General features: G+C 44.4%; 1 protein-coding gene across 6 annotated transcripts in view; it reads right to left on the reverse strand.

The window, feature by feature from the left end:
- TENM4 (teneurin transmembrane protein 4) overlaps positions 1 to 15,046 on the reverse strand; it is a 782,056-nt gene that overhangs the window by 44,326 nt on the left and 722,684 nt on the right. For all 6 annotated transcript variants that reach the window (XR_010127599.1, XM_063671257.1, XM_063671258.1 and 3 more), the window contains 2 exons: positions 8,896 to 9,128; positions 4,758 to 4,912 (listed from right to left, as the gene is read on the reverse strand). Coding sequence is in view for 5 of the 6 variants with exons in the window: in XM_063671257.1 (XP_063527327.1) it covers positions 4,758 to 4,912; positions 8,896 to 9,128 (388 nt within the window). In the remaining variant the exon portion in view is untranslated. The remainder of the gene's footprint in view (positions 1 to 4,757; positions 4,913 to 8,895; positions 9,129 to 15,046) is intronic.

The following is a 15,046-nucleotide window of genomic DNA, read 5'->3' on the forward strand; positions in this document are numbered from 1 at the left end:
CACTAGGAGGTATTGGCACTAAGGGGAACCCTTTGCCACCTGTGTCTCTAGGAGGTCCAGCCATGTTTTGTGTGGGCTGGAAGTGCCAACAGGTGCACCCTACTGCTGATTTTTCCACCCCACCTAAAAATTCATTGCCTTAGACTTCCTGAGCCCCCTATAAACCCTTGATATTTGGTCCAATCTGGGGTGTGCTTAAGCAAGTGTATACCTTTATTTTAATTTACTTATGTATGTATGTATGTGTATGACAGGGTCTCACTCTGTCACCCGGGCTGGAGTGAAGTGGTACAATCTTGACTCACTGCAGCCTCCACCTTCCAGGCTAAAGCGATCCTCCCACCTCAGCCTCCTGAGTAGTTGGTACTACAGGCATGTGCCACCACATATATATACACACACAGACACACACACAGACACACACACACATATACATACATATATATGTGTATATATATATGTATGTGTGTGTGTGTATATATATATGTGGTGGCACATGTATATATATATGTATATATATGTATGTATATGTGTGTGTGTGTCTGTATATATATACACATGTGTATGTCTATGTGTATGTATGTGTGTGTCTATATATATATATATTTGTAGACACAGGGCTTTGCTATGTTACCCAGGCTGGTATCAAACTCCTGGGCTCAAGCAATTTGCCTACCGTGGCCTTCTGAAGTACAGGGATTACAGGTGTAAGCCACTGTGTTTGCCCTAAGTGTATGCTTTTAGATAAGAAGTTTTTCTTCCAGGAATTTACTTTTGTATACCATTGTCTATAAGAGTGTTTTTAATAATGATGAAGCCATTTTTAATAATGACAAAGACCGAGAACCAACTCAAATGCCCAACAACTGAGAGTGGCTAAATAATAGTACATTTAGTTTGCTCATAAATTAGAATACTGTGTGTAGTTGTTAAAAGTGATGTTATAGATGGATATTTAATGACATGGAGAAATGTTTGCTATGTATTAAGTAGAAAGAACAGGTTACAGAACTGTAAGCACAGTGGGATACCAACTGGGGAAAAATACAAGAAGTTTAGCTAGATTATAGATAAAGAGGAGATTAAGTGCTTGAGGGATATATATCAAAACGTTAACCATAGTAAGATTAAAGGTGATTTTAATTTCTTCTTTGTGATTTCTAACTTCTTATATTTTCTACAATGTACATGTGGTAGTTTACCAATGTATTTACCCCAATACATTATATACACACGAGTGAGGCCACCTCCATCTGTCCCCTCAGCTCAGGGACATTTTCAGGACAGGGCAGGCCCTTTCTCAGTTCTTTAGAGCATGATCTTCAGGTCCTGCTTTCTAAAGTCTTCTTGTCCCCTTACTCCCAGCTCCCTCTGTCCCTGCAGAGCCAGGGAGCCTGCAAACTCGCCAGGGCCGCTGCTGGCCAGTGCTGCTGCTTCACACTCCCCTTGCTCTCTGGGCAGTGTCGTGGCAGCTTTTGGCTGCATCAGGAACATAGTTTGCTCTAAAGTGACAGGGGAATTTTCAATTTCTTAAAACCCACTTCTTGTCAACTCTGGCCGCTAAATATTTTATGCCTTCTGGTCCTGTGGCACCTTGGGGACCTGCTTGCGGAGACCTTTCTGCCTGTCGTTATGATGAAAAGATGGTTCCTTGATGGGAGGACTGGGGGGAGATAGAGTCAGTGGAGGGAGAGCGGAGAGGAAAGAGAGGAAGGAATGTAGAGCAAGTGCTTTCCTACGCTTTCTCCTTATGCCATGTGCACAGAGGCGCCTGGGAAAGGAGAAGGGGCATTGCTCTTGGAGTCAGTCCTCACTCTGTCACACTGCCCGTGTGATGATCCTGCACCAGACCAACTACCTCAGCCTCTCTGGTTTCACCACCCTATTAGCGATGATCTTGCTGAGACTTGATTTCCCATCCCCAAAATGAATGGACTAGACTTGATAATTTCAGAGGTCTTGCAGCTCCCACGTTCTATGGTTCCAGTGTGGAATGAGACCCTCTTCCCTGTCCACCTGAGCATTCTGTGCCTTTATTAAAGCACTTGGAGCTGGCTGCCTTGTTGCAGAGTGATTTTCTTGCAAAAATGGATTGTCAAATGAATGAATGAAGGAAGGAAGGACCAGCAAATGGCATAGAGGGAGTGAGAGATTGGGGTCAGGACACCTCACTTCCTATTCCAGTTCCACAATTGCTACATGTGTCACCTACCTCAAGTTTCTTAAACACTGAATGTCTTTCTCTATATCTAAAAGGGGATAATACATATTACATAGGGTAGTTGTAAAGATTAAATGAGACAATGTACAAGGAAGTTATTTGTGGATTTTAAAGGGAACTAGTATTCACATCCTATTACTAGCTGCTGGGCACTGTACTAGACAATTTGTGTACATAATTTCATTAAAAAATTCATTTCCATATCCCTGATGGAACCTGGTACAGGGCTCTACATTTATAAATGCATTTTCTTTCATCACACCTCAGTATTCTTATCTATAAAATGGGGTAGATCAGCTCTACCCCATGAGACTATTGTGATAGCTAAGTAAGAAAAGAGAAGTTGTACTTATCCTGTACCCCCATTTCTAACAGAGAGCCTGGCACATACTAAGTTCTTATTCTGGATCCTAAGCATAGAGTTATTCTCTATCGGTGGTGGCCATCTCCACTTCTTAACAGGCTGCAACAACTTCCTTCTGTTCCTTCTCTGCTCTGTGCCTCTCTCTTTAGTTTCTTTTTGGGCCTGGGTTTGTCTCCTCCCAAAGGAGCTGGTCCAAGTTCCTTGGCTCTCACCTTTTCACTCATGCCTCTGAGCTGTGTGCTCTCTCTTGCTTACCTCCCTGCTCCCCACGGGGCGGCAGAGTAGAGAGGAAGCTCTGAGAAAGAAAGCCAGTGACACCTGCGCATATGTGTCTGTAAAATAGATGCCAGTATTGGAGAGTTTGGTTAAAGAAAATCCCATGCTGACATTCAGACAAAGGTAGTGAGGGCCTTTAGAGATTTCAGTCCAGGATTTCTGAATCTAAGTGTGGTTTTTAGCATTTTTATTCCCCCTCCGCCATATGCCAGTTGTCTTCCAAGCCTTTGATCCGGCTGCTTGGCAGTACCTCTATCTAAAGTTAAACAATTTTCCGATGTGTGGACTGAAAATTTTAGGCACCCTGTGCTGGCTGGTTGAGGGCCCATTTTAAGAATTGAAAATACTTGTATGCACATCCTTAGGCCATGGCGGCTTCCTGACGGGTAATTCAAGCTTGCTCACAGACTGGAGAGGGAAACTCACTAGCCAGCAAGGGTAAGCCTGCCAAAACTGCAAAGATGAGTGGCAGAGAACAGCATCCATTCTGGAGTGTAATAATCACATCAGCTGGCGCAGAGGGAAACCATCCCAGCATGCGATAGGGAGGTGACATGAGTGCTGGGACCTCCAGCAGCATCCACAAGGCTCTGTGGAAGGACTTAGCGATACATGTCAGTAACAGAGGCACGCATGACCAGAAAGGCTGGAAGCAGGTGACACAGTCAGTGGAAAAGGGCCTGTGTGTGCAGGCTCCCTTAAAAATGAAGGAGTTTAAAAAGCTAAATGTTGCTGGAGCTGAAATCAATTTGCAATTTGATGTAACTCAATGCTCCTGATTTCCCAGGTTTTGGTAATGTTGGCAAGATTCAGCACAGGCCACTGATTCAGCATGGGCCTGGCCCAGCCAAAGGATCCAGCAACAAAGGACGTACCTTTGCCAAGTCATCACAGGATGTACTAAGGACATGCTGGATAGCCAGTCACTTGTGTCTCTTTTTGACCTATAATGGGTTCCTGGTATCCACCTGCAAATGTGCAAACTCTTTGGCATGGTACAACAGGGTCCTTCCCTTCCTGGAACCAAACCATGCTTCTTGTTTTAACTGTGGCCACCTGCTTCCAAGCACCCTATGCCATGGTTTTCAATTTTCCACTATTCTTTGAGTGTACCAGCCTCATTAACATCTTTGTGCCTTTGCACATGCTGTTTCCTTTGTGTGAAATGTCTCCTTTTCTTTCTTGCAAACCCCTATTCTATTCAACCTGTAAAACTTGCATAAATGTCACCTCTTGTGTGAAAGCAGGCACTCTAACTTTTGTTCATTCATCACCTCTGAAGGGCCAAGCAATGCTAGGAGTCGTGGATACATTGTTTCATGTATCTTCAGGGTAATCCTACTGGGCCGATATGAATTATTTCCATTTTATAGATATAAAAAGTGAGGCTCAAAAGAAAGTTACTGAGTGAGTGAGTGGCAAAAGCTAGGATTCAATCAATTGATTAATCAGTCAGCAAATACAGACTGTGCCCAAATTTGGGTAGCCAGGCACCCTGGTTACTGACAGCATTTCTGTCCTTACGTAGCTTAGAAAGAGAACAGGTAATGTACAAAATACCCATCAGTGTTACCAAAGAGGAAGTTCAGGTGGCAATGGATTTAATGTCACATGGTGTAAAGCTCTCTCTATCCTACTCTGCTGCTGTTGAGGTTTCCTTAGGGATATTTCTTCACTGTCCCCTGGGCTTCCACTTGTTACTCCTGATGATGAACTCCCAGGACATGGCTGTATCTTGCTTGTCTTTGTGTCCTTGGTGCTCATCACAGCCTGGCACCAAGTAGGTGCTCTTTAAAGGCTTATCGGTGCAAAGATGAATGGCCAGCAGGCTGGCTGGGTGGCAGATGAGAGGATGAGTGGGCAGTCCCAGGGCTTTGGTAGATGAAGCCATCTTACCTGGGAAATATCCATGACAGAATCACAGCTGAGTGGCCGGGCTGATGTGAGATCATTGGAGCCGAGCAGGGTGGAGATGATCCCATTCTGATCGATGCGTCTGATCATGGCGCCATCCACGAAGTAGATCAGCCCAAACTTGTCCACTGTAATGCCTGGGGGCAGAGAAGCCAAAACAGGAACTCAGCATCAGAGATGACAATGACCCGCACATTCCTGGAGCCTTGCTAGCTGACAGAGCACCTCCTCTACATGATTGGGTTTGATCCTCCCACAACCTTCATTCCTCTCTCAAAGAGGAGGAGTCTCAGGCTCAGAGGCCTTGAGTGACTTGTTCAAAGCAGGGATTAGAACTTTTTCAGATCTTCCAGGGCTCTGGTCCTCCTACCTTGCTGCCTCCTGAGATTTTAATCTATCACCTTAGCCATCCACTAAACCTGGATTCATAACTTCTGGGGTTTTTTAAGCACTAGAGGTACAGTGGTAAGGAGGATCTTTTTCAATATTAACACTGTGAATTATTTAAATTCACCTATTTCTGAAGCTCTGTAATTACAATAATTAGTTCCCCTTTTTGGTAACCATTTTTCTTTTCTTTTTTTTTTTTTTTTTTTTTTAAAAAAAAAACAGTCTCGTTCTGTCACCCAGGCTGGAGTGCAGTGGCGCGATCTCGGCTCACTGCAACCTCTGCCTCCCAGGTTCAAGCAATTCTCCTGCCTTAGCCTTCCAATTAGCTGGGACTACAGGCATGCGCCTCCATGCCTGGCTAATTTTTTTTTTTGTAGTTTTAGTAGAGATGAGATTTCACCATGTTGCCCAGGTTGGTCTTGAACTACTGACCTCAGGTGATCCACCCGCCTTGGCCTCCCAAAGTGCTAGGATTGCAGGCGTGAGCCACCATGCCCGGCCCGTCCTTCCTGCTTTTCTATTTTTATTATTTTAGTCTCACTGATCATTACAAAAGTACGGAATCTGAATGGAATCCTATGGATTTGTGTAGAGAATATTGTTGAATTGAATTTCTAAAGGCGGCACACTGAGGAGAGGAGTCAGAATCATTACTCAACGTCACCTGCTCCATTCACTAGACTGTCTCACCCTGTTAACTTTCTCCCTGACCCAACTTATGTGACCTCGGGCAAGTCACTGAGCATCTCTGTGTTTGTCTTCCCAGCTGTCAAACAATGATATTGTTCCAAATCTTTATTTCTCACTCTTGGATGTGTATGGGAATCCCCTGGGGAGCTTGCTAAACTGCACCCCCACAGGTAGCTGCTTCAAAATATCTCAAGTGGAGTCTGCGCTTCTATCTGCATTTTCGAGAAGCACCTTGGGTGATAATGACACAAACCAGAGTCTGAGAACCACTCCACTATATCAGTACCTCTCAGCCTGTGATGTGCATCAGAGGCACCTGAAGAGGTTTTTCAATATACACCTGCTGGCCTAACTCCTGGAAATACTAATTCAGCGGGTGGCTGGGACCAGGACCAGGGCATGCTTTAATAGTGTTCATGGGTGATAGTAATTTCCATCCCAGGTTCAGAATCGCAAGAGTCAGACATAACCATGAACTGTCATGGGATACAGATGAGACATGGCCCTGGGGAGCACCCAGTTTAGATGGAAAGGCACAGGAATGAATCAGTACCATGTGAGCATCACAAGAAAGGACAGACTCAAGAGGGTCATGGTAAAATACAGGAGATTCTGGTCACTTTTGTTTTGCTATGTTTTCTCTGGGGAATGCAGTGGAAGAAGGGTCAGGAAGGCTTCACCGAGGTGGAGAGACTTGAATTATAAAATTTTCAGGTCGTATTAACTTGGGCATATTACTTCACTTTTAAGTCTTTATTTCCTCATTGATAAAACAGGGATTCTAACATCAGACTTGTAGTAATTAGCCCTCAATAATTATTAATGACAATTGTAATAATGAGAAAGTGGCTGGCACTTTGTGAGTTTCAAGGCCTTTGCTCTGGGGACCCACGTGTCCCTCACTGGCCGGTAGGGAGCTTTAAGATGCCCAGGGGCCTCTGAGTGCTGAGAACCTGTTGGAGCACCAACTGTTCCTTCTTAGGCTGGTCAGGCTGGAGAGTGATTTCACACAGAGGACCAGGCAGACTCAAGGCTGGGAAGCCTTTCTCATGGTCTTGTCATGAACGTACATTAATTTCATTCTTTAAGTGCCAAGACAGGCGTTTTCTTGTCTGCCTAGCCATGCCCCATCTTTCTCTTCCATCTGTTTGGACTGATGAGTGCTCCATGAATAGTTGGGTTTCTTGTTTACAGAGTTGGCTGCACAGGCTAATAGAAGTGATCTGTCCCCTGATTAATTACCTAATTTTTTTCTCCTTTTGTTGTGTTAAATAGACGGACATCTTTTCTCCTCCTTGCTGCAAAGTGCCTGCATATCGTGGCACCCTTGTCATTTCTATGTGGGTTAATCACAGGCTTTTGGGTAAATGCACTGCCACTTCATCTGTGTGAGGGTGGGGGGCCACGAGGGCGGGGAAGAGAACACACATGTGCGGAGAACAACTGAAAAGCCCTGGAGAGAAGAAAAATTCTCAGAAAAAACTGTTTTAAACCTAAGAGAGTAGAATATTGTGGTTGCAAAGGGTCTTGGGGATTATTTAGCCCAACCTGTTCATTAATTGACCAAAGGGGAAACTGAGGCCCAGAGGAGGAGGTCCCAGGGCCAGCCAGTGGCAGAGGAAAACCATATAGGACTTCTAAGTGCAAGCCTAGTGTTCTTTCCACTCCTGGCTGCTCTCTCAGTATTTGAAAATCATAATTAGGTGGGATTAGCCTTTGTTGATACAATATTTACCCCACACAATTACCACCTGACACTCCAGGTATGTGGTAGAGACAATGTGACTTGATATGATGTGATGTGATATAATAGAACAACAATAATAGGAATCATCATTTATGGGATGTTTACCATGTGCCTGGTACTACTGTGCTAAGCATATACATTCCTAATATTCAATCTGTACCACAACTATGCAGCATATCCCTATTACATAGATGAGGAAAATGAGGCTCAGAGAGCTTCAATGATTTGCCCAAAGTCACTCAGCTGTAGATGACAAAGTCTGAATTTGAATGCCTGATTTCACTAGAATCTCCTGCTTTGATTTGAAACTAGGCCCTGAAATCTGGAACTATTTAATAATACAATCACTTATAATGTTTCTATAGGTTATTATTAAACATATTAATTTTGACCATCAGAATAAGCCTAGGAGGTAGACACAGATGGCATTATTACCCCCATTCTATCAGTGAGGACCCTGGGGCTTAGACACTGTAAATTACTGGCTATAGGGGTTGCAACACAGTGAACACTCCACTAAGTGTGGATAATGATGGCTTCTCCAGAAAGCTTTCCCAGTCTCCAAGGCACAGGGGTCTCTCTTGGCTCTAAACCCCCATGAACAGCTCTTTCTTCTTGACTCTCAGAGAGCACCTCTTCCTCTCACCCATGTCACTGTGATTCACACTCAAGTCTTACTTATTCTGCTGCAACAAACTTATCTATGCAACCACTGTACTCTATGTACTTGAATATTTGCTGAATAAGCGAATGACAAATTGTGATTGTGGGCATTTAGAGGTTCAACTTTTTGAGGGACTCAGAATTGAGACCTGCAGTTAACCCACCTGATAGCATATGAACATATGAAAACACAATACACTGAAATGTTTTTGTGTAACAATAACATGAGAGACAGCATACATGTCCAATAGTAGAGGATTGGGACATCCATTTGCTGGAATACTATATAGTCATTAAAAATGAGTACACAGAAACAATTTAATGACATGGAGAAATGTTAATGATCTAGCATTTAGGGAAAAAAAAGCAGTTTGCTTAATGTGATCTCATTTTGTTTGTTTTTAGTAAACACTACATACACACAAACACTTTGAAAAAAGACTAGGAGAGAAGACACGAAATGTTAACTGGGAGTATTTCTGGCAGGTGGAATTATCACAGTTTTCACCATCCTCCGTACATTTCTTGGTATTTTCCAAAAATTTTTGCAATATTAATCATGCATGTTTTTCTGAAAAGGAAAACACCCCAATAAATGTTATTGACAATGTCTCTAAGGCAAGGCCTTACCCCTGGGATTGGTGAGTGTGGCTTCTGTGGCCTTCCCACCATCCCCGCAGCGAGTGTCATCAAAGGGGAGGCACTGGTCACCTGTCCCCGCAACCACCTCAGAGTTCTTGACAAGGTCCTTCACCACCACAGTGGACTTGATTTTAAAGACCCGCCGGCTGTTGGTGTCAGAAAGGAAGACGGCCCCACTCATGGGGTCTGTGGTCAGGTAGTATTTGTGTGCTGGACTGTGACTAGAAAACAAAGACATGGCCAACTGGTGAGCATTTTCTTCTTTCCTATGAGTAGCTGGAGATGTACAGATGAACCCCTGGCCCTTTAGAATCCAAGCAAAAATGTCTTATGGGGATGATGCCCCTATTTTGGGTGATGGTTCCTCAATTTTTCTGACCTCAGTCGTTGGCTTAACTATCCTTCCCACCCACTATTCTTGCAAAAACCCCTTGCCAATGATTGAGATGACCAGCTCAGTGCCATGTTTGTATCAGGTGCTAAATACATGTTTTCTTAAGAAGATGATCACTGAGGCCTACCATTGGTGTCCCGTTCATTCAAGCTAGAAACATGGATGCTCTTGACTTTAAAAAAACACTTCAAGAGTTCAAAAACACAAGCCCTTTTCCACAGGATCTTTACAGCAATCCCTCATCTCCATCTTGGGACTGATGGATGAAACCCCGGCTGGTTCTAACTCCCAGTCAGCAGCATCAACACCGTCTTCAGTGGATACTCATGTTACACTTATCAGGAGCCCAGGAGTCTCCCTCTGGCAGTCAGATATAAGTGAACTGCAGGATTAGTTTGTAATTTGCAGTGAAACCCAAGGAAAAAAAATAAGCAACACAGAAGAGCAGTGCTAATGATGGTTCTGTTTCGGGAAAACAGTTATAAAGATCAGGCTGTGCCAACAGAGGAGAGAGAAGCTTGACTCTAGAGATGCCTTGAGGAGACAAAGCACTGCCTCTAGCCACAGGGTGAGGAAAAGGCACAGGATTTGGAATCAGAACAGTCTGGGTTCCAAGTCTAGCTCTGTAATTTCCTGGTTCTGAAACTTGGGCAAGTTACCGGACCTCCTGAGCCTCGAATTGTCTTTATGTGCAAAATGGGGGTGTTAACAGCTACTTTGGTAGTATATTGGGGAAACTAGAGAGAAAATAAAAAATGCAAAGTAACATAGTGTAGTAGATGCTCAATAATAATTATTATTTTAATTACCAATGATTGTGTCTCTTCTTGCACTTGGAGATGACTACGTAGTAGATATCTCTTGTTAAGCCTGAGTTTTTTTATCCCCTGGTACTGATATACAATTTCTTTCAAGTCTAGGGCACATTGGAGTTGAACTTGGTGCTTCTGAGAAGCTAATTTTAAGTTCCTGTGCATGGCCTGAATATTTGCCGGGCCCTAAAACTGCATTTCAATATTGGCAGCCCCTTCCAAGTCTCCGGAAGGTATTTTGATTCAAAGGAAGCTCTGTTTGGACCGGATGGCCTGGTGCTGGCCATTTTCACTGCACAGTGAGGCATAAACTGTGCTAAGGGACTCGGGACAGACTGAGCAGTGATGAGAGCACCAGCAGGGCCGGAGCACTGCAGACCCCCTTCAAGATGAAAGCAAGAGAATTTGAAAAGTCTAGAAAGAAGCTATTTTGCATTTATCAGGTATGTAAGTTTCGGGTCCTTTTGAAAAGCAAAATTTTATTTCACAGATTTGTGTTTTTTGAATTCCCTATGAAGGCTGGGGCACCATAATCTTTTCAGTATGTAAGTCACTGAAGGTCTTAATCTGGCCCTGGCAGGTTTGTCATTATAAATGTCTCTTGCCTTGGACAGTGTCCTTGGGGACTGGCTACCTCGAAAGGGGCCAGGCATCCAGATCCAAGGCTTTCCTTCCTTGGTTTTCTCTCCCTGAATTCAACTAACCTGATATGATTTTCTCCAACTGTCCTTCCTCTTTAACCCTAATACTACTGTCCCCTCACATCCTTCTTGAACCAAGGGGAGGTCTCTCTGCCTGTAGCCTGGGTCCTCTTCAAGCCATTCTTGATCTAACCCAAATACCAACCTGCCATTTCAATGCTTTCCCTTCAGGGATTCCTTAATTCTTACAGAGAAGTTAGGAGCTCCCTGCCCCTGCACAAATCCCAGCTTTCTGCTGTGCTGCTCCACCCTCCCATCCTCCCTCCCCTCCCAGACACCCTGCACCTGGCCACAGACCTGTCCCTGCAGCAGGCCTCAAGTCTGCCTGCACCTGCTGCTCCTGCTTTGCAGTATGCCCCGCCCCTCCCTTTCCTACTCACCCTTCACCTGTCAGTTCAAATGCTCCCTCCTCTGCCAACCTTCCCCAGCCTTCTCCCTGTGCATGGAGATTTGCATCCATTCATTGCTGGACGATAGGACATAATGCTGTGACTGTTCATTTATGTGTGTGCCTCCAAAACCCATTTGTCAATACTTGAAGGGAAGAGACTGGATTTTGTTCATTTTTGTTTTTCCAATGTTCTGCTTCGTGCCTTCTAGCCCATAGCAGCCACTTGTTTTAAGTAGATGGCATGTCTATTTTTAGATTACTTGGGTAGTGTTTGCATTCGCATTATTTAGCTCTTCTTTTACTTCTCTTCTGGGGGTAGCAGTAAACAGGACAGGTATCCTGTCTATTTTGAAATGTCCCCCGAGACTTACCCTATAATGTAGCACAGATTTAATCTTCCCAGATGACATCAATTCTGGCTAAATAAAATGCGGCGACCTTAGATCCTACTGTGTAATGCCGGGGCAGCCTTGATCTTTCTGCTTTTCTGATGACAGCTCTGAGGCGGGGTGATTTTTTTCATTTCTTTGCACACCACTCATGATAAACTGGTGCTATTTACCTCGGCAGAAAAGGGTCCCTGAGGGGGTATGGTGAGGGGGCCCTGTCCACTTAGATTAGCCCCCTGAGTTTCCAGCTCATGTCTCCCTGCACTGCTCCATAGAAGTGTCACTCATGTGGAGTTTCTCAGATCAGTGAATTCCAGGACAGGGTGGCATTGGCAGGATTATCCCAGAGTCTATAAGAGCTGTGGCTGCATCTTTCAGCCCAAGGACAAATCTGAGGTCTGCTGGTAAGTTAAGCTTAGGGAAAACAACAACTAGCTTTGAACTTAGAAGGTGTAGGCTCTCATTTAGGTGAGTCACCTAAATAGTTCAAATCGTAGATCCCTTAGCTGTCAAATGACTAAGTCCCTCCTCGGCTATGCTCACAGGCTTGTCATTAGGATCAAATGAAATTATACATCTCAACAGCCCTTTCTAGTTTGCAGAGCTCTCTGAACATTCAACTCATTTCGTCCTCCTGCCACCTGCCCCTGGGAGCTGCAGCTGCATCTATGATGCCCATCTAGACTCCACCAGGCTGCAGCGCCACCTGTCTGCAGAACAGAGCTGCAGAGATGACTACCACTGATAAGAATGCATCTGTGACCACCTAGGGATGCCCATTCTGTCCCAGACTCTGTGCTAGCACTTGATGCACACATGACCTCATTTTCTTCACAACTACCATATAAGGTAGGTACTTTCCTCCCTTATATTTCAGAAAACTGGGACTGGAAGAGGTGAAGTGACTTGTCTGGGACCACAGATTCCTAAGTGGCAGGACGAAATTCCAACCGAGTTCTGCTTGACTCCAAAGTCTGTGTTTTTTCTACTTCCCCACGCTGCTGCTCAGGATCTAAAAGGTTCCTCTGCCCATATTCACCTGGGAGTACCTACTCATCTTCTGAGGTTCAGCTCATCTGTAATACCATTCCTGAACCCCCACTTCTTCCCCACTGGTAGAACTGGCCTCTTCCTTCATTGTGTCTCCGCTAGAGCTTACAAAGTTTATACTTCTAGTATCTGTAGCACCAATTAAACTTTTCTGTTTAATTGTCTGTCTTTTGGATGAAACTTTGAACTCCTCAAGAGGAGGGACTGATTACCAGTCTCTGCTGCTTTGAACTGGGCTGATGCAGAGTAAGTACTCCAGAAAGTTCTGCTGAATTTATGAAAGGAAATCAGCCTCCCTGGCTGGAGTATAGATAGGAAACACTCACTGCTAACAGTCTTAGAGTGATGGTTCTCAAACATGGCTACACATCAGAATGGCCTGGAGAGCTTTACAAATAGCCTTACCCATAATGATTGAAGGGTGTGGGCATCTATACTTTGAGATCTCTCCAAGTGACTTGGAGGCACAGCCAGATTTGGGAACCATGGCCTTCGAGCAGTTCTTTTTAAACTTTAATGTGCCACCTGGAGCCTTTGCTAAAATGCACATTACAATTCTGTAGTTCTGGGGTGGGGAACTTGAGAGTCCACATTTCTAACAATTTCCAGAGCATGCCAATGTTGCTTGTCTGTATTTTGAGCAGCAAGGCCTTAGAATACTCTACAAATCATAAATGTCTCAGAGCATGAGATGGAAGACGGCCTTCAGTGGAGGCCTCAGGCCTGGTTGTGTGGACAGGGAGCATTTCCTGGAAACGGACCATGTCTGATTCTGACTCAATTCTGATGCCCAGTATCCGGAGCAGGGCTGGACACAGAGTAAGACCACAGCTTCATTTTCAGTTTGCTGTAGAAGTCTCTGAGGACCCACATTCTTTTCTAGTTCCTCAAACATAACCTTAGTTTCTCTGGAAGTGATGTAAAATCAAGAGGCCTTCAGGGTACCATTCCTGAAGTTAATGAGCTGAAGCCAAGCTTCACTCTGCCCTCATTCTGGATGGTGTTTGGAATTTCCCAGTAGGAGCTGGGAATCTAGGACTCTGTAGGGACATACAGGCTCACTTGCTTCTGAGTGAGAATTCTCTTTGTCTCTAAGTAAGGTCTGCCTCATGCAAAGGAGTGTCCTTCAACGACAGCAGCTGGCAGCCCTGGCAGAACTTGATTCCCTGGTTCTCAGAACCAGTGGGAAGAGCTTGAGAGTTGGAGCCACACAGTCAAGGGTTCAAATACCAGTTCTACCATCCACTTGGCTAAGTGACCCTGGTCACATCACTTCCATAGCCTCAGTTTTCTTAAGCTGAGAAATGGGGATAGTCACACCTATTTCAAAGGATTATTTTGAGGACAAAATTGCGTGAAGAATATAAACCTCTGAGCATAGTGCCCGTTCCACTAAAAAATAAAATACCCAATAAATGGCAGCTTTTAAGCAAAGCCGGTTCCTTTAGAAACTTCTAGAAGATCTGGTGCATAGTGGAAACACTAAGTATGTCAAACTTTATTTTGTCCTGCTCAACCTATTTCCCGGGACAGTTAAGGGCTCTGAGTTAATATAATATGTGTAGCTGGGTTTGATGGACACTTGAGTTCAAATGTACTTCTGAAGAAAAGGCTTCAAACATCTTCCGTGACCCTAGGGAAGAGCTTTGGGAAGAGGCAAAGATGCTTATTTCCTGAAGGAGTCCATAGAGGAAGATGCCCCACGGATTATGGGTTTCTGTACTGAGCATGCCCGGCACAGCAGGCTGGCACTGAGGCTGGAAAAGCAAAAGGCAGACATAAGTCTGCTCCGGGGAAGCACACACACAGGCTAAAGTTGCCAGTCATGGGGCCAGACATATTACTGGGAGTGGCTGAGACAGTTAACGGAGGAAGAGACACAACTCTATAATTTTTAAAATCCATCTCCAACATTTACTGATGGGGACACTGAAGCCCAGAGAGAGGAAGAGATTTGCCAATATCCAGGTGGCAGTTAACATCAGAGCTGAACCCAGGCTCTCTGTCTTCTGGTTGTCTTTAGAAAACTGCAAGGCAGAAAGTGATTCATTTTTTCCTTTCTACTTTGGTTCATCTTAGAAAGTTTTTGGTACCCAAGAAAACAATTAATTGATGAAGGGTTTAAAGTCATACCATGAATATGTAAAAAGATCACTGAACATCAGAAACAAAATGTTCCCAAACCACAAACTCTTTCAGTTTATAGATGAGACTGGAAATCAGAAACGCCAGGTAACCAGCCCAAGGCCATATGGTGAATGTGCAGCAGGGCTGGACAGCACCTGGCCTTCTGACTCTTCCCAGCTATGTCCCCCTGGGTCATGGCTGTGCTCCATGCAGTCGCCACCCCTAACTGAACGTTTCAACATTAAATGCTAGGCTTTAATCCAAGACCTTCATGT

This window comes from Pongo pygmaeus, chromosome 9 (genome assembly GCF_028885625.2).
Source record: "Pongo pygmaeus isolate AG05252 chromosome 9, NHGRI_mPonPyg2-v2.0_pri, whole genome shotgun sequence".
Classification (NCBI taxonomy): Eukaryota; Metazoa; Chordata; class Mammalia; order Primates; family Hominidae; genus Pongo; species Pongo pygmaeus.